Source organism: Vipera berus (assembly GCF_964194415.1).
Source record: "Vipera berus genome assembly, chromosome: 3".
NCBI classification, from domain to species: domain Eukaryota; kingdom Metazoa; phylum Chordata; class Lepidosauria; order Squamata; family Viperidae; genus Vipera; species Vipera berus.
In genome coordinates, this window is record NC_138204.1 from 69,913,454 (window position 1) to 69,937,196 (window position 23,743).

General features: G+C 37.4%; 1 protein-coding gene across 1 annotated transcript in view; it reads left to right on the forward strand.

Moving 5' to 3' along the window:
• Positions 1-23,743, forward strand: part of CACHD1 (cache domain containing 1) — a 154,217-nt gene that overhangs the window by 76,483 nt on the left and 53,991 nt on the right. Inside the window, exons 3-5 of the mRNA XM_081324948.1 lie at positions 4,423-4,571; positions 12,232-12,338; positions 23,251-23,377. Of these exons, the coding sequence (XP_081181074.1) occupies positions 4,423-4,571; positions 12,232-12,338; positions 23,251-23,377 (383 nt within the window). The remainder of the gene's footprint in view (positions 1-4,422; positions 4,572-12,231; positions 12,339-23,250; positions 23,378-23,743) is intronic.

Sequence of the window (23,743 nt, forward strand, 5' to 3'; positions counted from 1 at the left end):
AACAGTTCCTTTAACGAGTGAAAATCTTATAAATCAGTCAACCGGACCAATAGCTTTGATTTAGACTTTTGCCCAAAACTACTGCTGCAACATTTTTTTAAGATAATGTTTTACCAGATGAATTCCCTTTTTAGGAAAGCAGTGAAGTATCCACTTTTTCTATTAAACTACCCAAAATTAAAGTAAAAAGGTAAAGGTTCCCCAGCACATGCGTGCTAGTCATTTCCAACTCTAGGGGCCGGTGCTCATCTCTGTTTCAAAGCTGAAGAGCCAGCGCTTGTCCGAGGACGTTTCTGTGGTCATGTGGCTGGCATGACTAGAAGCCAAAGGCGCACAGAGCACTGTTACCTTCCCACCGTAGTGGTCCCTATTTTTCTACTTGCATTTTTACGTGCTTTCGAACTGCTAGGTTCGCAGAAGCTGGGACGAGTAACAGGCGCTCACTCTGTTACGCAGCACTCGGTATTCGACTTGCCAAACTGCCGACCATCTGATCAACAAGCTCAGCGTCCTAACCCACTGAGCCACCGCACTACAGATTTATAAAAAGAAAAAAAATACAAAGTGAAATTCTAGATTTGTAATATATCTTGTTTTTGAGCATTTCAGTTTTTGTGCATTTCATTTAAATTACAATAAAAACTTTCTAATTCCGTGGCTAGAATTTTGTATTCTGCTATTTTGTGAAAAATATTTTACCTGATCATTTTTATTTTTTTAAAGTAATGATTAATCAGTTGATATTAATGCAAAAAACCCTCTTAGAACCAAGACAAAGCTAAAAAAGTCATCCTTATGCCTCAGAAGGAGGACAAATACTCTGGATTCACTTATTATATTTACTGTAATATTAACTCATAGCTTATAAAGTGAATGAAAAATTGTTTCATTGTTAATCTGTAGTTAATATTATTAACATTAATCACAGTTTTCCATGTCAGACAAAAAATACAGACACAATTAAGAAAAAAGAAAGAAAACGAATAATAATACTGTGCTGGAAAGAGGATGTATGATGCCAATATACATAGCCCATCATTTGGTTGACCAATTCTGCAGGGGTCAGGTTGATCTATATTTATGTGGCTTATGTGTGTCTGTACTAAGAAAAATGTGTGTTTCAGGGGCTTTGTGTTGCTTCTTGGTCTGCTGGGTGCAAATCTAGATATTGGTTGCCACCTATAAAGCCATTCATGGGTTCTGATTGCTTTGAGAACCACGTTTTCCTGTTATTTGTTCTTTGGGAGAGTTAATGTGTTCCAGATCCCAACTATAAAGCACTGTCACTTTGTGGGACCCTAGGATACATGGCTTTGTGGCAGCTGTGCCTGCTCTGTGAAATCTCATGTCTGTCCAGGTGTGCACATGTGTCACCCCTATTGCAGCAACTGCATTGGCTGCCTATTTGCTTATTCGTGCTATTTCTCACCTTTAAAGCCCTTCATGGCTTGGGACCAGCATATCTGAATGACCGTCTCTTCCCAGTTACATCCACCTGCCCACCAGAGCAGGAAGGCAGGGAATGTTGCCTAAGAAGGTACATCTAATGGGAACCAGAAAAAGGGTCTTCTCCATGGTGGCTCCCTCCTTTTGGAACATCATCCTCGCAGGGATTAGACTGGCTCCCATTTGGACTCTCTTTCTCAAGACTCTGAAGACCTGGTTTTGCCAATGGGCCTGGAGAACCCAAGATGTGATGGATGCCATCAAGTGGCTCCTTTGATTGCTTGTTTCCCCAGGGAGGTGGGGTGTTATTTCTTTTATTCTTTTTATGTCAGATTTTTTTATTGTTTGTAAACCACTCAAAGTATGTAAATGCAATAAATAAATAGTAGTTTAGTAGTTAGTTAGATAAGATAAGATAAGATAAGATAAGGTGATAAGATGATAAGATAAGATAAGATAAACTTTATTGTCATTTTTTTACTGTGGGCACAATGGTGCACATCAAAAATGAAATTTAGTTGCCCACTCTCAAAGTGAGACACATACATGACACACCTAAAACATACTACATACAACATATGTATAGACCCATACCCCTACATATACATAACAATAAAATATTAAATACTGTCCAACTTGAACTTAGTTAAAACCTGTCTTGCTAATCAAGTGCTGTTGTAGGGAAAGTGACTTCCTCCCTGGTAGAATAGTAGGGAAATAGTTTATGTTACTGTCCTCCCCAATCTGTGCCATGCATTGTTTTTAAGATTCTCTTGCTTCTTTTGAACAGCTAGTTGATCTTTTAATCTTAATGTGTAAGTCACTTATGATAGGGACAACATTGAAGTTGACAAATAAACTCTTAACCTACAGAACCATTCAACTATGCATAACATTCTAGTTGAAATAAATGCAATAGTTTTAGATCCATAACGTAGACTGGGCCATAATCCTCTGGAGTATTAGAAATAAATCATTCTATAATGGCAATTAAATATAATGCTACAGTCATTTTATTGGAACAACTGTTTTGTTAAAAAGGCTGCCCTTGGAGACCCTTAATTGAGTCGTAGAATTTGATAGAAACAATTGAGGCAGGGCCCCTGCTCTTATCATTGTAGGCCTAATTATTCACATAAGAAGGTAAATCATGATGAAATGGCCTGTTATTAATAGTTAGGGAAGACATTTATCAAATGCAGACATGCTGCACAAACAAATTACATATTTATATGTATAAATTGAGCTGTATTTTTACATCATATCCATTTTGTAAATTTTAGGTACATGGAGAAATAGAATGAGAAGGATTAAAAAGTATCAACTAATTACCGAGCATTAATTAAATAAATCTAGCCTTTTTTTCTGAAGGCAAAATGCACTTAAAATAAGTTGCTGAACATTTTGCTTTGAACTGTAAATTATTTTAAGATTATTCTTCATTCAGGCCTTAAACTATAGGGAGCTTAAGGATTCAGAATAAGAATTATGAGGAAAACTTCAAATGGACTGAGGAAAACCATATAATTTTCAACACTGAGTTGTGTAACGAGATTAGTAACTTGGCAGAAAATTCTACATACACACACACGTGTGTGTGTGTGCACAGAATATATTCTTGTTTTAACAAGTTGCTTACAGATGTATTTTTGTGCAGAACAAGATGTGAAAAAAAGCTATTGAAAGAAAAGACAGGTCTGCTGCAGAGCTACTGTTTTCATTGTGGTACAGTGATAGTAGGTGTATCACCCATGCTGACTGTGTTTATCCAATTCAACCAGTAGTAGCATTTGAGATAAATGACAGTGATTGTGTGTCTGCACAATGCTATCTGTAAATTATATCACAGAGCAAACCTGTGTTCTTCCTTGAGTGTGCTGTACTGTAGTGATTTAACATTTCCATGCTGAGCAGGCTAGCAGAGCAGAAAGCAGAAGCAAAAAATGTAGATGGTCTAGAAATTAAGGAATTCTAAATTTGCTGGGTGTTAGGCCAGTAGAGATGACGATCCAGTAGATAGAACCTGAGCATTTTATGACCTGCAAGCTATATCTGGTCCACAGGCAGTTCCAGTACAGCCCATGGCATTGGTAGTGGGGGAAGGGATGTTGGCAGGGGATGGGGCATAAGCAATGGAGCATCGGAGGATGGGGCAGAGGTGCAGCAGCAGTTGGGGGGGAATGGCAGAAAGAGTGGGGCTATGGGGATGGGTGTAGGCCCTCCACAACATTCCCAGTTTCAATTTTCCACTTGGGAAAACTCCTGCAGTAGATTCTCATTTTGCAGTAGATTCTCATCCTCTTGGACCATTGAGGGTTTTTTGAAGCTAGAATTTCCTGACTTTGGAAAGAACCAATAAAGGTCTGGAGAGGTGTTTTTTGGATGATCTGGATGAGTACATTCTGAATTATCATGGAAAATTGGGGCTTTTTATGACAAATTTCTAGTATAGATCTTATATCTACCACCATTTAAAAAGAGATCTGCTTCAATTGTTAATGCTACTTGAATATTGTAGGTTATTACTGTTACTTTTTTCTACCGCATAGAGCATATCAATGAATGTGGATTGCACCGTATTCATATGCATATTCATACAAGATTTTTCCAGTTTATAAATTCATTACTTAGATTTCAGTAGAATTAATTTATGAGCGATATCCATTTGATTTTAATTAGAGATTGGTTTAAGTTCTATGTCAGAAAACACAGCTGAATTGAAAAATCTGGAGATCTTTAAAACACTCACAAACAGAAAGCGAAATGATTTCAGTAAATTCTCCTTGTCCGTGTCCCCATACTTGTTGGATTATCTATAGACTATTCAATTTTATTGATTAAATATAAATATGAATGTACATATATTTCAGAATCAATTGCTTTCTCTTGCAGTTTGAGCATATTCTGCATTATGAAATATAAAACATGAATATTGAAACACAGTTTTGATTTTGTGCTTCTCTTTAAATTTTCTAGCTAGCCAAAAAAATTCGGGAAAAGTTTAACCGTTACTTAGATGTGGTAAATCGAAACAAGCATGTCGTGGAAGCTTCGTACACTGCTCACTTGACATCCCCTCTCACAGCAATTCAGGACTGTTGCACCATCCCACCATCTATGATGGAGTAAGTATTCAAATATTTTCTATTGTTTGTTTGGTGGTCATTGGATCTGATATTGGATCAAGAAGATCTGCATTAAGAAAGAATGAAGAAGACCATGTTTAAAGTATAAGGGCTTTGAGGAAAAACTTCAGAAGTGGTTCCACATTAAATGTTGATAGCATGGTAATCATGAACAAGGGAAAATGGTATAGGGCTAGGGTTATGGTCTTCCGTGAAATCCCTCTGGAAAGAAAGAAAATTTATGCAATTTATATGGTATGGAATAAATTATATATTTTATATGGAGCACCTGGAGTGAAATCAAATATTATTTATGTGCACTTCCTTCTTTTCTTGTACCTTCCCAATAGGCTTCAATAGTCATAGCTGAAAAGAAGAAATTCTGGTGATGTAGCAGTAGAAAAAATTCTTGGGTTTTACTTGCAATGGATTATTATACAATAGCACAGTTACAATATTGTGTCAGGGACTTGTGCAAATATATTATAATAGCAAAGAAAATATATTGCTCATGGGGTGTAAATATAAGGAATATATTACTATTATTATCAGCTGAACTCAACCTACTGCAAGAAGGCCTGTTCATTGAATATTATGGACTGTAATCTATGCTGATCCAATGCAGGAGTGTGTGTGTGTGTGTGTGTGTGTGTGTGTGTGTGTGTGTGTGTGTGTGTGTAGGCAAGTCAGGCCTAATCTGGGATGTTTTACACACACACACACACACACACACACACACACACACACACACACACATAATCACAATATCAATCATGGTACTGTTCAATACTGCAACTGTTGTAAGTGCAAGCTAGTTGCCAAATGCCCAAATTGCGACCATGCAACTATAGGGGTACTGCAACAGTCAAAACGTTGAGGACTAGACAGAAGCACCACTCATTCAGTGCCATAGTAACTTTGAACAGTCGCTTACCAACTGTTCATAACCTGAGGACTACCTTAAGTTGCATGCAAAATCTCACTAGATTCATAGTTTACATTAAATGGACTTGTCCTACCTTGCTTAAGCGCATTATTTAGTGCCAAAGGTAGCTTCTACATATTTAAACATTATTAATAGGCATTATACACCCCTTATTGTAGTTATATATTGCATTAATTGCCAGTGCTTGAGTGGACATCTGCCAAAGTCCGCAAGCGAATTTCGTATAAACAAACAGCTTTTATGCAGCCTTATAAAAACATGCTTCTGTTTTACTAGCTTAAGACTTCCTTAATTATAATGATAAACTACTACAAATGCAAAATTACTACAAATATTACATTTGTATATTTTAATAAACTTAAATTGGTTTATAATGGTAGTTTTGAGATGATCCAAACTTCACCTGTCTCAACTTATTTTAAGCCATGCCAAAAATAGCAGAGCCTAATCTTAAAGGAGCTAGTATTCAGGGGTGTGTCTAGATGCACTTACTGAAGTCTTTGAAGTAGCTGTACGGAAATCAGTCCATTTGAATTGTGTACATCAGTAAAATACATTTGTATTGTGTACAAGGAATACATAACATAGTTCTAAAGGCTGGAGTAGAGGTGTTTGCACCACACTGCAGTTGTTCATTTCATATAGTCATGAACAACAACTTATGACCATTCACAGATCTGAAAAAATATTGCAAAATGGAAAGACTTGAGGTACACATCTATGAGATCAATTGTGTTCTTCATTATTTAGAGAGAACACCATTCCAAACTCTCTCTTGCTCCTTATAGCTGGAAAAGATAGCTGGGATAACAGAGTTTGTTATTTCTTCCTAGCCATGGTTAATATGTGATAATCCTGTGGAGATTGTTTTTTTCCTAGGAAAATTGATAAAACTGTGCTGAATGCTTTATAGATATTTTATTTTGATTGCTCAGTGCATTTAGGAGGCACTGTTTTTTATTATCGAACTCAGTGTTGACTCCTGGCAACTGCATGGCTACGTTGATGCACGTTTCTTGACAATGGTTTTCAGAAGTGTTTTGCAATTGCTCCCCTTACATCAGTGGTAGGCAACTACCGCCCCTTTAGAGCCTTTGGACTTCAACTCCCAGAATTCCACAATTGACTTCCAGGCCTAAGGCAGCACTCGAAGTCATAGATTCCTAATTTCTGGTCCAGCACTTTTAGCTACTACTTCTGAAGGGCCATTATGTCTAGTATAAACCTATTTAAAACTATTAAATATCTTAAGATAATTATTTGGAACTTTAAAATTGATAGCATATTAAATCCTTAGTAACTGATAAACTCAACTTACATGTGCCTAAATTTTGTTTTCTGTACTTTAATTAATGTTAGTGATTGGGATTTCCCCCCCAAAGAATTAAGGATATAGAAGCACAAACTGATATAGCTATCCTTGGTAAGGTGGGTAACTTGAAATGGCTGAGTAAATACAAATGTACTTTTCAAGTAGACAGTTATTTGAAGTTACAACTCCCAAAACATCTTAGGGAGATATTTACGTGAGCGAGATTCGAACAGCTTGACACAATGGACAGATATGGGAGATTTCATGCTATACCCTATAATGAGCGTATCTGCATTTGCGGAGCGGCAGAGGTAGAAGACCTGACTCACATCCTATTTGACTGTTGCCTGTATAAGAGGGTGAGAGAAAGGTATCTTGGTTTATACACCAAATAAATGACCCATTGGGATCCCCATATCAAAACAACTTACCTTATGACCGGCCAGAACTTGAAAATAACATTTAACCTAGCACAGTACCTAAACAAAATGGTTCGGTTGAGATCTGCATATGTGGGACTGATTGCGGTAGATTGCAAGGGTGACTCCGAAATATAATTTTATCATATTTTATCTATATCTTAAATTATTGTACACTATTACAATTTCATTTTAGATTGTATTACCATTTCATTTTAAATCGTATTTTATTCTAATTCCATTTTAAATTGTATTTTATCAAATTCCATTTTAAATTGCTTTTATCAAATTTTAGTAACTATTTGTTGCTGGAACTTTGCACTTTGATATGGCCCAAGGGTTAATCAATAAAGACTTTTGGTTTTGAATGGGATTTTTTTTAAAAGATTCATCTTAAGCGTTGCTTTTATTTATCTCACTTGATGAAAAAAAATGCACTGGAGAACTATTTACCTCTATAACTTATTACTTGACCACTCTGTCTTGGATACATTAATGTAATATTTAGATAGATAAAACTATAGATCTGTTTTTGAAGATCATTTATGATGATTCCTTTAGAAAGTGACCTGGCTCCCTCTTACAAAATAGCTGCTTAAATATTTGCTATTACAGCTTTAGCTTTATCGCAGCTCTTTCTTTTGTTTACCTGTCCTCTACTGGGCTGTGAAATGGAGAGATAAGGAAATTCCTATACTGATATTTCAAGTTGTTTGTGCAGTTTACATTGTCAGGAATGCTTAAAATGGTTTAGTTTTAGTACAGGATAATCTCAACATTATGCAAAGATAGTTGCAAATATTAGGAAAGTCTGGTGATCTTGTAAATAGAGGTGTGTGTGATATTTGTTCATATTGTTAGATACAAATTGAATTATAGTATTTAATTTAAGGCTCCAATGTCTGGGATCCAGAAATCTGAAAAACAAACATCTCAAACTTGCGACAACACGTGACGTCGCGCAACGTATCGGGAGAGTTTTTCCATTGCCGGCAGTGGGGTGGGCACGGCTTCCAGATGACGCGTCCGGGCCGCGGGCCGGCAGTTTGATACCCCTGGATAACAGCAAACAGATTTAGAAAACTAACTCTTTGCTGCCATTTAGTGGCCATCTGGATTTATGTGACCTAGGCTAATTTGTAGGATAAGAAAGGCAGAAGATAGATAGACATAAATTACCTGGTACCCTGCAGATGTTTTGAGTTTCAGATTCCATAATTGGTAATTACTGAACATGGTTGGTGGTGTTTATGGAAGTATGTAAAAATTTAGGAAAGGACATGATTGGCAATATTTAGCAAAGAATGCAATTATGTCACTGCAGCTCTGCCCAGTTGCTAAATGAATTTGATAATACAACAGAATTCCTAGTAATAACAGAATTTTCATGCTGAATTCAGTAACAGGATAATGCCACAGAACTGCATTTCTTTTATCCAGTGTTTGAATAGACCATGACTTAGTCAGATGAATCTTGGTTAACTGTACTATCCCATCAAAGCAGGCCTCCATTATTAGCTTAAATTAAGACTCAATTGGAACTTTTCAAAAATGCTGTTTGTTTTATGTATTTTAGTTCTGCAGTATGCAAATAAAATATTGATTACAAGAACATGGCTGGCCATTAATAAAACATACTAGTTCAGCATTCTAAAGAAAACTGTGATTTCCGAATGACCTTGTTCTGCAGCTGGTATTGGGGAACACTAGAATGAAGTGTATTCACGAGAAATTTACAGAAAATATGGCAAAATAACAGTTAATATAGTAACCACATTCAGCTGGTGACTAGCATTTTGTATGCCCATTTCTCTTTCTTCATTTTATAAAACTGAAACTGCATAAAAGTTTATTTGTTTGTGAATAGTGAATAAAATCCCGTTGGCGCTTACAGGAACACTATTTTGATGTAAGATTCAAAGCTTCTGCAAATTTATTTTATCTTCTCCATTTGCTGATCTTCTGCTTGTAAATCTTGTTGAAGGAGAATAAAAATGACTGCTGCCTGATGGGAATTAAATGTCTGAAGTTCAAAGCGCTTTGCACATCAGAGCAAACGTCAATCAAATGAACATCTTGCAAGCTAGGCAGGGAGCGAATTTTTCCATGGGGAAGAGATCAAAGGGGGAGTCACAGTTCTGTTTTCCCCCCTCGGGGATGCAGTTTTGACCAGTTGTTCATTAAAGTGAATCCAAAAGCAAGAGTTTTCATATACTGTAGTATAAAAAAAGAAAAGTAGGAAAGAAGAAAATTTGGGGTGGAGCTGGATGTTATTTCCTCTTGGAGCCAACATTAAGCATCATTTCAGATTGCACAAACTATTTACCACCAAAACCTACTCCCATTGTTGTGATAAGGTACATTTTGAATTTTTATTAACTTTTTGTGATAAATCTACATTTTATGAATTAACAGAATAACTCCTCTGTCTAAATTCTATATTTAAATGTTGTAGATTGAGAATTGATTGTATGTTGATGCAATAAATATATACATATTATATAAACACTTTTTAGAGTTTATAAATAAAACAACTTTTAGGACAAAAGATGCACTTAATTATTCATTCAGTTTTTAGTCAGAGGAATTAACTACATTAGCAGGTTTAGCGTTTAGTAAAGGTGTTGGAAATAATAACCATGATAAAGCAGCTTGAGAAATTATACTCTTGACTTTCTTTTTAGTGAGGACAGTTTTTGGGATGCAAAAAAGTTCCTATAGGATTCTGCAGCACTTCATGCTAACTATTAAGGGGACATTTAATCCTGACAAGATAAATTACATTTGAGTAGGCTGAGGAATGCATAGCTCATTTTATTCAGTCTGTTCTTACATGAATATAACCAAAATACACTTTAGGGTATCATTAAGGGTTTATTAACTCTTAGGGGATATTGTAAAAAAATGTATTTATTTATTACATTTATATGCTGCTCATCTCACTTAGCATTTCCTTCCTTTGCAATATCATTTGGAAGATGAATAAATATATAAAAGGTTGGAAATATTTCTGTTTTTTTATCTGATCCACTAATGAATATAGTTGAGATTGCAGAAATTTTGATTTTGTTGTAAACATTTTTGTTTTGAAAACTCGATAAAAGTCGATCTAAATTTTTCTAACATAATTTCATCCTTCTTTGATTCTGAATATATTACCATAGATAAATAATGGAAAATGAATCTTTCAAAATACAGAAAAAAATTTCATTACCAAATTATTGAAAATTGGATTGTATGACATGTCCAAAACTACAGTCTTATTCTACCATCTTACCATCCTGCTACTAATATTGATTTAGGAAGAAATGATGCAGTGGGATACTTCATATTTTCTGGCTCTTAGCAGAGAACACACACAATATCAAGCCTAATTTAGTGCCCTAAAACCTTATTAATTTATTGAACTTTCATGTTTTATTCTATTGACAGCATATTCTTTCTCCATTCCTCATATAATGTATTTCTTCCTTACTATTCCAAATATTCATGCATGCCATTTCTGCACATCTATTTCGGTATGCATTTTTGTCATAACACACATAAAAGCCACCTCCATGCTTTCCCATCCATACCTATTGAAAGAATATGCTATTTATTTTTTAAAATATATATATATATATATATATATATAATCATTCATTCTAAAGAAGACTTTAGATTTAATCTGGATCGGGGCAATGTATGGATTGTGGCTTTTTTGGGATAAGGGATGAAATAATAAAGCCACCCTTATTTTTCCAATTTGCTTGTTCTCCTATAGCCCCAACTTTCAGTTGAAAGACATCTCCCAACAGAGACTTGTAGGTAAAGAGTCTAGGTAGGAATCTTGTAGATGCCAAAGGGTTAAAAAGTCTTGTACTATTATGTACATATTATGATCTAAATCTGGATTTGGTGCTTTGGTTGGAACTTACTTTACATCTCTACTAGTGAAAAAGAAATACCTTCCTCTGAAGAAGAAAAAGGTAAAGGTAAAGGTAAAGGTTCCCCCGCACATGTGTGCTAGTCGTTTCCGACTCTAGGGGCCGGTGCTCATCTCCGTTTCAAAGCCGAAGAGCCAGCACTTGTCCGAGGACGTCTCCGTGGTCATGTGGCCGGCATGACTAGACACCAAAGGCGCACTGAGCGCTGTTACCTTCCCACCGTAGTGGTCCCTATTTTTCTACTTGCATTTTTACGTGCTTTCGAACTGCTAGGTGGGCAGAAGCTGGGACGAGTAACATGCGCTCACTGTTACGCGGCACTCGGGATTCGACCCACCAAACTGCCAACCTTCTGATCGACAGGCTCAGCGTCCTAACCCACTGAGTCACAGGTTCATTTGAGCAAAAAGTCCATAAAAGGTTTCCAATCATTGGTGAATTTAGTTATTGTCTTCTCCCTAATCTGACATGTCAATTTTGTCGTTTCTTCAAGGGTTTTTTTTAATGCTCATTGCATCCTTTGAGAAACACTCCAGTAACTGTACAATAAATGTAGAGTTAGCATTTATAGTTGTGATTCTGTCCTGGACTACCTCAAAGGGCCAACACTGGCAGAGAAGAAGCAAGATGGTTATGAAGAAAGGAACATGAGGGACTACTTCGTTTTTTTAAAATCCTAAAAAGGTAAAGGTTCCCCCGCACATGCGTGCTAGTCGTTTCCGACTCTAAGTTTGGGTCAAAGTAAAGAAGCCCATACAGCTGGAATATCTTCCTGCAGAACAATTATACCACTTAAATGAAAATGTTGAATTGTAGAATTTGCTACAAGTCAAACCTTTTCTTCCTACAAATGTGGCTTTATTTGGGTTGATTGCCATTTAGTTGTTGTCTGTTTCCAAGAGGCCTCTGCGTTTGTAGATCAAGTTGACCAGTCTTCTCGATATTTAAGGCTGTTGGCAGTGATGGGGGGGAAATAAACCTGTCTGTCCCTATAAAAATTTGAAACAAGTATACCTGCTTACTTGTCTAATTTATTTTTCTCTTGGGCTCATTTCAGGTTTGATGGCAATTTTAACACTAACGTGTCTAGAACCATTAGCTGTGATAGATTGTCCACCACCGTGAATAGCAGAGCATTCAATCCTGGGCGTGATTTAAACTCCGGTACGTAAAGCATCTGTTTTGCAGAAGTTGCTGTATTTTACTGCCAAACCTTAGAACCATGTGCCATAGCAACCCAATTTTACCCCCCTCTGAATCTGCTACATTATTTTTCACTTAAGGATATAATGAGAGAAAGATGATTTCCTACAGTAATGGTTTTAGTTATGATTTTATTACAAAACTGTTGATGATTATAGCAAATTCTTCCCCCCCCCCGCCCCCGTTCCATCTTCTCTGACTGCTCCGCCATCAGTTATGTCAAATTCCCAGTAGCAAGAGTCCAAAATGCTTATGATCTCAGAAAATTCTATCTAGTGTGCAATTCTTCTGCAGTCATCACCTTTAATTTTGATGTTTGATGATGCCTTGACTTTTTTTTTTACTTCTTTAATGCACCAAGGGGTTTCTGTCATGAGAACAGATCCGTTTGTTTGCTACTTTTTAAAAGAGGGAAGGGTGGTGGTTTTCCTGTCTTAAGGCTGTAAGACTTTCACAAGAGATACAACCTTTGGTTAATGTAGTCTTTACTTTCTGGCTTTGCTTTCAAATGTAAATACTGGTTTTAATGTATTGTGAAGTGGGGGCACTCTTTTTCATCTAATACTCTAGATGATAGTTGTACCTTGTTGTAATTTCTTTTCACTTAAACATTTTCTTTTTCTTCCCCCCCCCCCCATAAATGAAAATGAAGCAGAAGACAGGATAAGAGCTGCTCAGATCAAAGCTGAAGCTAAGATGTGTTAGGTTTGAGGAAATCCAAGTTTTTTTACCTTCCTCCTTTTACTACGACTGATACTTATTCCTTATTTAGGATTTTAAAAAAGACATTCTTGTGAAGATGGGCTCATTAGCAAATCAAATGGTGTTTCAATCTTGCTCTCTTTCCTTTTCTGCTTCCTGGACTATCCTTACTTCTTTCTTCAATGAAGGGAAATTAAGGTACCCTACAGCAGACTCTTTGATATGGAAACATCAGACTGCAGTAAAGTCAGGGCCTGGCTTTAAAGTGCTTTGTTACCTTTTCCTAGCTTCAGAAGTGGCTATATATCAACAGTAATGACTGAACATGAGAAGGGGTGGAGTTGATTATTGAAAATGGTTTGATGCTGTATACCTCTCTGTCAGTTCCATTGTTTTGTCATGATTCAATATTAATATTTCCATGTCTGCTTTCATCTGTGGTGACCTGGTTGATTTTTTTTTATTTTAATCCCATTTATATCCCATTCATCGAAGACTCAGGGCGGCTTACAATCTAAGCACAAATCAATGTGCTTAGCAATAGCCTTCATTCTATGTATATGCCTGCTTATTAGGGCTTTCAGCCCCCCCCCCCCCAAGCGGCATTATTACAAAGTCAGCTTATTGCCCCCAACAATCTGGGTCCTCATTTTACCTACCTCAGAAGGATGGAAGGCTGAGTCAACCTTGAGATTGTCAGTCTGTCTAGTATTACCAAACTTACAAATCAGTGCTGACATCTGCATGTGAATGGATACTAGAGAGGGAGGAAGGGAGGGAGACCTGCTTCCATCTTTGCCTTCTGCTCTTACTGTGTTAACATGAGTCTTCTTGAAACATTCCCAAAATAGATGTACTTAACTGCTGATTAAGCCCTACCCACCAGGGATATCCCTCAAATAATACTTGTATAAGAAAAGTTCAAAAAGGTTTGCAACATCTGTATGCAAATAAAATTCCAAATGAGTCAGAGTTAGGCACAACTATTTTGCTCTAACTCCCCAGGCCCAAATACCTCTTGAATGAATGAACCTTTATTGTCAAAGTACAACCATGTATACATTGAGATTGGCTGAGCCTCCCTTCGTGCCCCCACCCCCAACTTACAGTGGCACAAACCCTCCATCTTATTACACCATGTGAACTAATTGCACAACACACCGGCCTCGCAAGTCAATCATGCCATAAAGTTTATAAAATTATATCCCATTCAAAAGCCTAACAGCCCATGGATAAAAGCTGTTCTTCAGCCTGTTGGTATGGCTGGCTATACTCCTATATCTCTTACCCAATGGAAGGAGAGTAAAGAGATACCGACCAGGGTGTGAGTCATCCCTGAGAATTCCAAGGCAGCGAGCCCTAGCGATGTCATCCAGTGGTGTCAGGGGACAGCCCACAATGTCTTGTGCTATGCTCACCACCCTCTGTAATACTTTCCTATCCGCGGCTGTCAGACCAGCATACCAAACCACAATACAGTATGAGAGGACGCACTGTATAGTAGGCCGGTAAAAGAGGGTCATTAGCCCTTGTTCTACCCTGTTCTTCCGCAAGACCCTGAGAAAGTGAAGCCTCTGTTGGGCCTTTCTGGCCACCTGGGTTGTATTAACTTTCCAGGTAAGATCTTTGCAGCCTATAATATCTCATTGTAGGAGTTCCATGATGTAAAACGTTTGTCATGGTGTTAGCTTTTACATTCCTGGTTTTGGGAGTTGTACCTTAGCTTGTTTCAATGAAGCTTCAAAGGAAGCATTATGTTCCTATGAACCTGTTTTTAGAGATCAGGAGAAAAGATGTAAGAACTCATCTTTTTGTTGTTCATGTTTGGAATGTGTTCTTTTCTGTATGTTTTGCCTTTGAGAAGGAAAGAAAGTAATTTCCCCCCTCCTCAATTAAGATAAAAGACTAATAATACATTAAATCAGTAGGGAAACCCATTGTCTACTTCTTGAATAATGTGGTCACTTTTCAAAGGATAGATTGTCTCTGAAAGTTAAACAGTCTTACAAAGTTAATTGCTTTCTTCCTTATCTTTGGAAAATTCTGAACCTTTCCCCTTTTTCCTTCAGCAAGTTCAGTTCATTTGCCTCCCCTTGGGAAAAACTACCAATTTTGCCATAAAGCTGTGCTTATTTTTCTATGATCACAATATACAATCTTTTCTTAGATAAGCAGGGACTATTTCAGCTGAAAAAAAAATTGCTTTCTTCCTCCCTTCAGGTGTACTTTTTAGCTTCCATCTCAGACTGCAGGAATTCCCCACAGAGATGGCCTCACTTTCTTCCTTGCTTAAAACTGTAAGAGATGTGATTTAGGACTCTATTTTTCTTCATTCCACCTCTTTTATTCTTTAAAATGCAGTTCTGCACTTTAATATCTTCCAGTATCTACGACAAAACTAGTTTGGGGAGACCTTCCATATTCTCCAAAGACAGAGGTGTTGCAGGCTGTGTTTGCAAGTTATAACTGTGTTTGTCAACCTGCATTTTACTTCAAGAATCACTAGCTAACTGTGATGTCTGATAAAACGCTGCTATGATTTTCAGTTGTTATTTTATGCTAGATGATGTGAGAGCCTTGTAATAATTAATAAGCTAGAGGTTAGGCAAAGCAGATTTATTTTATGTTTCTAGTGTTACATATTGTTTAACAATATAGCATAGTAATATAGATTTTACATGTAAATCTATCTGATAATATCTAATGAATGTCTTTTGGTCAGATTTTTTTCAAGGGAAAACCTCCAAATTGTTGGAAGCCAAAAATTATGCAATTGGGCTCAGGTGTATAATCTGTGCTGTGAGTTGCAATGATTAGTTATTCCTGTGGAAATGATTTGAGGGGAAATAGATTTACTGTGTTTTATGTCTAATATTAGGTGTTCTCGTAATTGTTTTTATCCTTTGTTTATTTTGTTTCTCCTTACTTCATTATGCATAAATATTTGTTGTCTTGTTCATGTGTAGTACATATCTACTGAATTATATATGTAATTGATACTCTGGTGAAAAACAGTGCGTACCAGTTTGGATCTCTAGGTTATATACAGTATGTCTCCATCTGTTACCCCCCGTTGATAAGGCTCGCAACTTAGGCGTCCTCCTAGACTCATGGCTCAATTTTGAAGATCATATACGAACCGTGACCAGGGGAGCTTTTGCCCAGGTTCACCTGGTCCGCCAGTTGCGACCCTACCTGGACCGAGATGCCCTACGAACAGTCACTCATGCGCTCATAACCTCCCGTTTAGACTATTGCAATGCTCTCTACATGGGGCTGCCCTTGAGGACCATTCGGAGACTACAACTGGTGCAGAATGCGGCCGCGCGAGTTGTGATGGGGGTTCCCCAATGGCCCAGGGGATTCAAAAGGCTGGACAACCGTGTTCCAGAGTCTTCAGGTTCAAAGCAAACTCTTTTTAAAATCCAAAAGGAAAAAAAATGAACAGAAACAAAATAAAACTAAACAAAAAGATTGAAAAGAATGTGAATTAAAAAAAGGACAAAAACACAACTCTTCACCGTTCATCAGCAATAAAAGGCAACTCAAGTTCAATTCAAGATTAGTTTAAAATTTACTCTTAGCATTCCAAAATGTAATTTATTATTTATTAATTTGGTTTATATACCGCCCTACTCCCAAAGGACTCAGGGCGGTTTACAAGGCAAAATTTAAAAGCAATACAATATAAAATTAAAATAAAATTAAATTAAGTCTAGCTGCAAAAAATTAAAATCACAATTTAAAAACATTAAACCCCTCAGTCCAGACCAGATAGCTCAAAGAGCCAGGTTTTTAGGTCCCGGTGAAATGAACGAAGATCAGGGGCAGTCCGGAGTTCCGTTGGCAGTTGATTCCATAGGGCAGGCACACCCACAGAGAACGCCCTCCCCCTGGGGATCACCTGTTGGCAATCCTTGACTGGTGGTACCCTGAGGAGGCCCTCCCTGTGGGAGCGCACAGGACGATGGGAAATTGACGCTGGCAGCAGGTGCTCCCTCAGATAATCCGGGCCCATGCCATTTAGGGCTTTATAGGTCATCACCAGCACCTTGAATCTCACCTGGAGGGCAACTGGAAGCCAATGCAGCTCGCAGAGAAGAGGTGTTACATGGGAGTATCGGGAGACTCCCATCAAAACTCGCACGGCTGCATTCTGCACCAGCTGAAGCCTCTGAGTGGTCCTCAAGGGCAGCCCCATGTAGAGAGCATTGCAGTAGTCTAGCCGGGAGGTCACGAGCTCATGGGTGACTGTGCGTAGGGCATCTCGGTCCAGATAGGGCCATAACTGGCGCACCAGGCGAACCTGGGCAAAAGCCCTCCTGGCCACGGCTACTATATGATCTTCCAAACTGAGCCGTGAATTCAGGAAGACACCCAAGTTGCAGGCTCTGTCAACGGGGGGGGGGGGTAACACCTCGTTATATATTCGTTATACATTTTCTTCCTTGCCCAGTCTGGAAACGCTGTGGAATTTTGGCCAGGAGCGATGGGTCAAATCAGGCTGAAGTTAAGCCAAGTGAGATGAAATTGGTGTTGGTCCAGCATGTTTTGGGTTTAAATCTTTGATGACACTTCCCCCTAAGGAGCAAGTCGGACTCCCTCTGAACACATAATAAAGATTGAAAGAAAATAATTGCACAAAATGATAGCAGTTCTTTCCTTGCTATAAATTTCATTCATGGTGTGAAGAAAGAACCAAAGGTGAACCATGCATAATGACAGTTTTATGAAAATAATAATATTCAGCACCTAAAGATAATACTTCCAAGACACAAAGCATATTGAAACAGTTAAAAATTCATCTTCAGGGCTGACCTGTACTAAAAACAGAGCATAGTTTACTTATTGCGCAAGGTTACTTTGATAAGTTACCCTTGAATATGGGTGACATAGGCTGGAAAACAGCAGTCCCTGTACCATATTTCTAGATCAATGTTCTAGAAACAACCAGAAGGCGATAGTAGTTCCTTTAGGAGAAAGATTCTGTACTGGTAGCAGAAACAGGAAAAGCTTAACAAAAGAAAATAGTTTTTACATATTTATTTATATAGGTATTTTTGTCTGAAATGAAATAGCATGCAGATATAATCAAACAGTGATTTAACAACCAGATTTAAATTTGAATCTGCTGCCAAAGAGTACATAAACAGCTTTAACAATGCTGTTATCTTGCAATTAGCAAGCTTTGCAGTACAAGTGGATTTCATATTCTAACAAATATGAATCTATCAAAAATATAAAAATCATTGAGGAGGAAAATTTGTTCCTTGGGTGATCTGTTGCCTAATGTCCTCAGTCCAAATCTATTGCAAAAGTGGAAGTCTGTACCATTAGATCATTTATTGGGCTACAGTACACCATTAGCTTTTATATCTAACACTGCCATAGGTTCTTTCCAGCTATGAAATATGTCTTAACGTTGCCCTTGTGTTATAAGATTGAGACTCAGTTTTCATGTTTGATCTTTCATTGCTGGAGCTTTAATCTTATAGCGAGAACAAGCAAAATAAATGGTGTGCAAATTCTTGCTGAGAGTGCCTAATTTATAGGATTGTCATAATTTAGGCTTTACGTTCATGCATATTTAAATTTACATGTTTCATCCTACGAGTATTTCTACCTATGCCAAGAAGGCTCTCTGGTCTTCCAAAACCAAAACCAGTTAAATTATTATGAGAAATATTCTATTGCTTAACTTTGTTGTATTTATCTTACAATTAAACATTTGATGTTTTGGTATATTACATGGGTTCCCTCACGTCAAGATAGTAGGTTACCAAGGATTAGTTCATGTAACATCATAATTTGACCTTGTAGGCATATATATTTGGTTGCACAACACTGCACCAAAAATCCAATTCAGACTGAGGACAAGACTTCCTGCCTTTGTTATAAATGGGAAACTCTTTCATCTTTCAGAAGTCATTGAAAGGAAGACGTTTTGGGTGTGCGTGTGTTTTTAAAAACCCCTCCCTTTCTCCTGCTTATTCTTAAAAAAATAATCTGCTGCACTGCAAAGTTTGCAATGATCTAGTGAACGACTAGATTTTTAGCCAGGAAACTATTGAGCTTAGCAATGAAATAGTTCAGGTAGCTCTGTCAGCAAGATAAAGCTTTAATCAGGGTTCAGCAAAGCAATTACTCTAACAGGCATATTTCTTTGAGAGTACTGTTTTATAAGTCAGGAAGGCCCAGAATGGCTTCTTATCTGATTAATTTGGGCTGTGAGGTGGTTGTATTATACTAGTGATAGTGCAAAGCAGTAAGGAACAGGTCATTATTTCTCTCATCCTGTTTGTTCACTGATAAAATAAAGCAGGGGGAGGGTGTGTGTGTCCAACATCAGCTATTTTAAGACTTGTGGACTTCATTTCCCAGGATTCCCCAGACAGGCATGCTGACTTGGGAATTTTGGGAGTTGAAGTCCACAAGTCTTACAGTTGCCGATGTTAGACACCTCTGATATAAAGACTAAGGTAACTAAGCATTGAAAATGAGCAAGCTGACTGCAGTACCACTAAGCCAGGGGTGGGGAACTATATCCCTTTTATGACTTGTGGACCTCAACTCCCAGAATTCTGAGAGTTGAAGTCCACAAGTCATAAAGGGGCCATGGTTCCCATCGCTGCACTAAGCAGTTCCACTAAGCTGAAGCAGCAGTACTGTTAACGGTAGTTGTAGTTAACCTGTTCCAGAAACATAAAATAAACTATATTCCCTTTATTAGCATGCTTGGCATAGCGAATGTGCAGAAGTATATAAACAGACAGTACATGCTCTGATGAAACAGTCATTCAAGTTTAATTACAAAGTCAGTTTAGCTTTGTAGGTAATGCTTTCTGCTGCAGTGATACAATGGAGAAATGGTTATGTTATCTTCATCTTGGACAACTGCAGTCTCTTGGCATTCACTATCAGATCACAATCATCATCTTTGAGAGAACACCTTGCTCCTGGGTAATTCCAAAGTGGAGTGGGATGATACGAAAGTTTTAGAAAAATCATTAGTACAGAATAACTGGCAAATTTTAGAATGATGATCTCATGGACTTGAAAGGATACAGAGGTTGAACTGTCTGAATAAGGAACTGAGAAGATTGGTAGATTTGCCGGAAGATTAGAGTTTGTGTCGTGGGAAGATTGGTGGCAGACCATTGAGAAGATGGGAGGTGAAGGCTCAATGAATACTTTAATGCCTGTGCAAAAAGGTGGATTTAATGGATACTGAGATGGGAGGTCCCTAAAAAGTCATGATAATAAATTTTGAGAGAATCTTTAGTGTAATTACAGCTTTTAGATCTGGCAGAGTCTAAACATATTATGTGTGTATCTAGAAGATCAAGGTCTTTGGGATTTTCTCTTTTAGTCGCTGTATTTTAAATATCTGGGATTTCTTTTTTTTTTTTAGAAGTCAATGGTTAAAGGTCCTTTTGGCAGACTTGTTCTTTGACATCTATTAAACAATATTACTATTGCGATCAATAATTTGTTTTAACCTTAGTCTTACTGAGCATACAGGAGTTTTGTTTCTAAACCTAATTTTGTTTTTCTTTTATTATTATTTAGTCTAAGAAAGACTAAATAAATAAACACTAATGAAGCTGGAGTTTAAGTGGCAAAACGTATCCAACAGCTGTTTCTTGTCCAGGCTCAAGTATCAAGTAAAATCACGGCTTAATAAATTAAAAACCAAACCTTGAAAAAGTTGTGTTTGAATAATTAAGAAAACATAATTTACAAAAATGAGCAAGAATGAGCAAGTAACCTGAACTTAAATTTAGGATGAAATTTCCGAAGCTTACTGGTATATTACTTGCTCTGCTGCTTTGCTTCCTTGCATAAATTATTCTACATTTTTCTGTACCTAACACTGTATTTGTAAGATGAGAATAACATTGTCCCAAGTGTGTAATATGTGCATTTTCATGAAAGGGGGGGAAAACATCATATCTAACATCATTTTTATCTTTCTGTTTAAGAATGATATTTTATAGGTGCAGTTAATTTGAAGCTAGAATGCAAATCTTAAAGCATGCCAAAAAGCCAATTTCTAGAACTACATTCTCCTTTCATTTCAGCAAAGGAAACCTGAATCTTTCCTTGTGGGAATTATTCTAGTGGAAAGTAGAAATAAGTCGTCTGTTTCTAATAGATTCTTGACACCTGGAGAAAGAGTTATACTTGGGGGGTGGAGGTGGAGGGAGAAGAAACATAACCATTTAAGATGGGAATGTGACAAAAGTGAGAAATGAATAAAGAAACTTGATATAATATAAACATATAGCTTTAGTTTGAACATAGATTTGAATTATTAAAAAGGTAAAGGTAAAGGTTCCCCCGCACATGCGTGCTAGTCGTTTCCGACTCTAGGGGCCGGTGCTCATCTCCGTTTCAAAGCCGAAGAGCCAGCGCTTGTCCGAGGACGTCTCCGTGGTCATGTGGCCGGCATGACTAGACGCCAAAGGCGCACGGAACGCTGTTACCTTCCCACCGCAGTGGTCCCTATTTTTCTACTTGCATTTTTACGTGCTTTCGAACTGCTAGGTTGGCAGAAGCTGGGACGAGTAACAGGAGCTCACTCTGTTACGCGGCACTCGGGATTCGACCCGCCAAACTGCCAACCTTCTGATCGGCAAGCTCAGCGTCCTAACCCACTGAGCCACCACCTACACTTTAATGTACATTTAATGTTGTTTACAAAGGAGTTCCATTTTATCATTTGGTAAACAAGCATAGGTATGAGTTTGAGTAAATAATAATAGTGAGGATGTATTCCTATCATCCTAACTGGAGTATTCCTATTCAGAGTTTCTGCAGAAGTCAGAAGTGAACCATTAGGGTCTCAAGCAAAATTGATTCCCTCATTCTTCCTCTGACAACTTATTTTCCAGCCAACATCAACTCTTGAATGTTCATTTGGGGCTATTCGGGAAAAGGTTGTATACGTACTTTAGAGTGAAATGTTGGGATTAGAAGGCCTGACTTTCTGCTTTCTGTGAAGAACTCTACTTAAGCCTGCTGATAATTAACCGCTTGCTTATTAGATTCCTTACTTTGCCTCTTCTTCTTTCAGTAGCAAGACACCAGATTGTCTATTGGAAAGGCTGACTATCTATGAAATGATCAGTATCTGCATAGCCACAGGGAGGAAAATGTGTAGCTGTCAGGATTGACAGATCAAGTGTGAGCTGCAGAGGTCACCTCAACCATTTTTAAAATAGTCTTGACTGGAGAGCTGCCTTGCTCCTTTTTAACTCAACCAAATCCAGTTCTCTTACAACTGTCTGCTTGTTAGTATTCTAGCAAATTGAATTCTATAATAGCAGCACTGAAATACAGCAGATGATGTAACCTCTCTTTGGATGAACATTTTAATTTTAGTTCAGAGGAAGGAATGCAAGCCAGTTATTCTCAAATCCTAAAATTTCATTTCCTCAGTGTGTGTGAGAGAGAATGCGTGCTTTGTCCTTTCTCAGAAAGGTTTGTAAAGTTCCTATGCTTCACATACTAGCATAGTATTACCTCCCTGTTATTTTAAAATATATATTCTGTTGTGATGGTATAAAATCTGGCATGCAGTACATAAAAAAAATTCCTCCAAGAAAGTCCGTGATATTCTTTATTTCACAGGATAATTTGCAGATTTGTTAGTTTATCTCAGAATTGTGTCTTGCAGATTTGGGTGTAGCTTTTGCACCTTAATATTTCCTGAAAAGAATAACAATAGGAACTATGCACCAATTTTAATGAGGGCAACACTATTACACACATAAAATATTAATATTATTAATATAAATATTAAAAATATCATCAAACACATGAAAATAAAGTAGGCTTATGGTTTATGGCAGGGGTGTCAAACTGCCGGCCAGTGGGCCGGACACGTCATCCGGAAGTCGCGCCCACCCCATTGCTGGCAATGGCGAAAAGGCTCTAATATGTTGCGTGACATCACATGACATCACGAGTTTGACATGTCTGGTTATGGCAATTGGACTTCCACATACTGTACGTTCCTTATGAAAGTTTATCTAGAGGATGTATCATTTCAGACAGCCTGGTGCTATACTAAGAAAACTTTTAATCAAATAAAAAACATTTAAGATATTTTTTTCCTATCCTTATAATACTGCTAATGTCCTTTTCTGTTTTATTATATATTTAATAGTACTTGCTGACAATTTGAAATCAAATCCTGGAATCAAATGGCAATACTTTAGTTCAGAAGAAGGCATTTTTACTGTGTTTCCAGCTCACAAATTCCGATGTAAAGGCAATTATGAACACCGCAGCAGGTATGGTTTTGGTGAATTCCGTATAAGTATTTTGGAGATAAAAATATTTTTATTAGTAATGTCATTCCAGTAGAGAATTTAGATTCCAGGCATGTCAAATGACAAGAATAGCATGATGAACCCATTCAAAATTTAGCGTTTCAGCACCTTCCAGTTAACAAAATACAGATTTTTAAAAATTATATCCATTAACATTACAGGTATTCTTCACTTAACAACAGTAATTGGGACTGTAATTTCTTGTCTCTAAGTGAAGCATATATAAGAATGATGTCATTTGACCATTCTGGCAATCCCTGGTTTAAAGTCATTAAGTGAGAACAGCATGGGTTGTTTAGTGAGGACCTCATGTGATCATGACTCCTG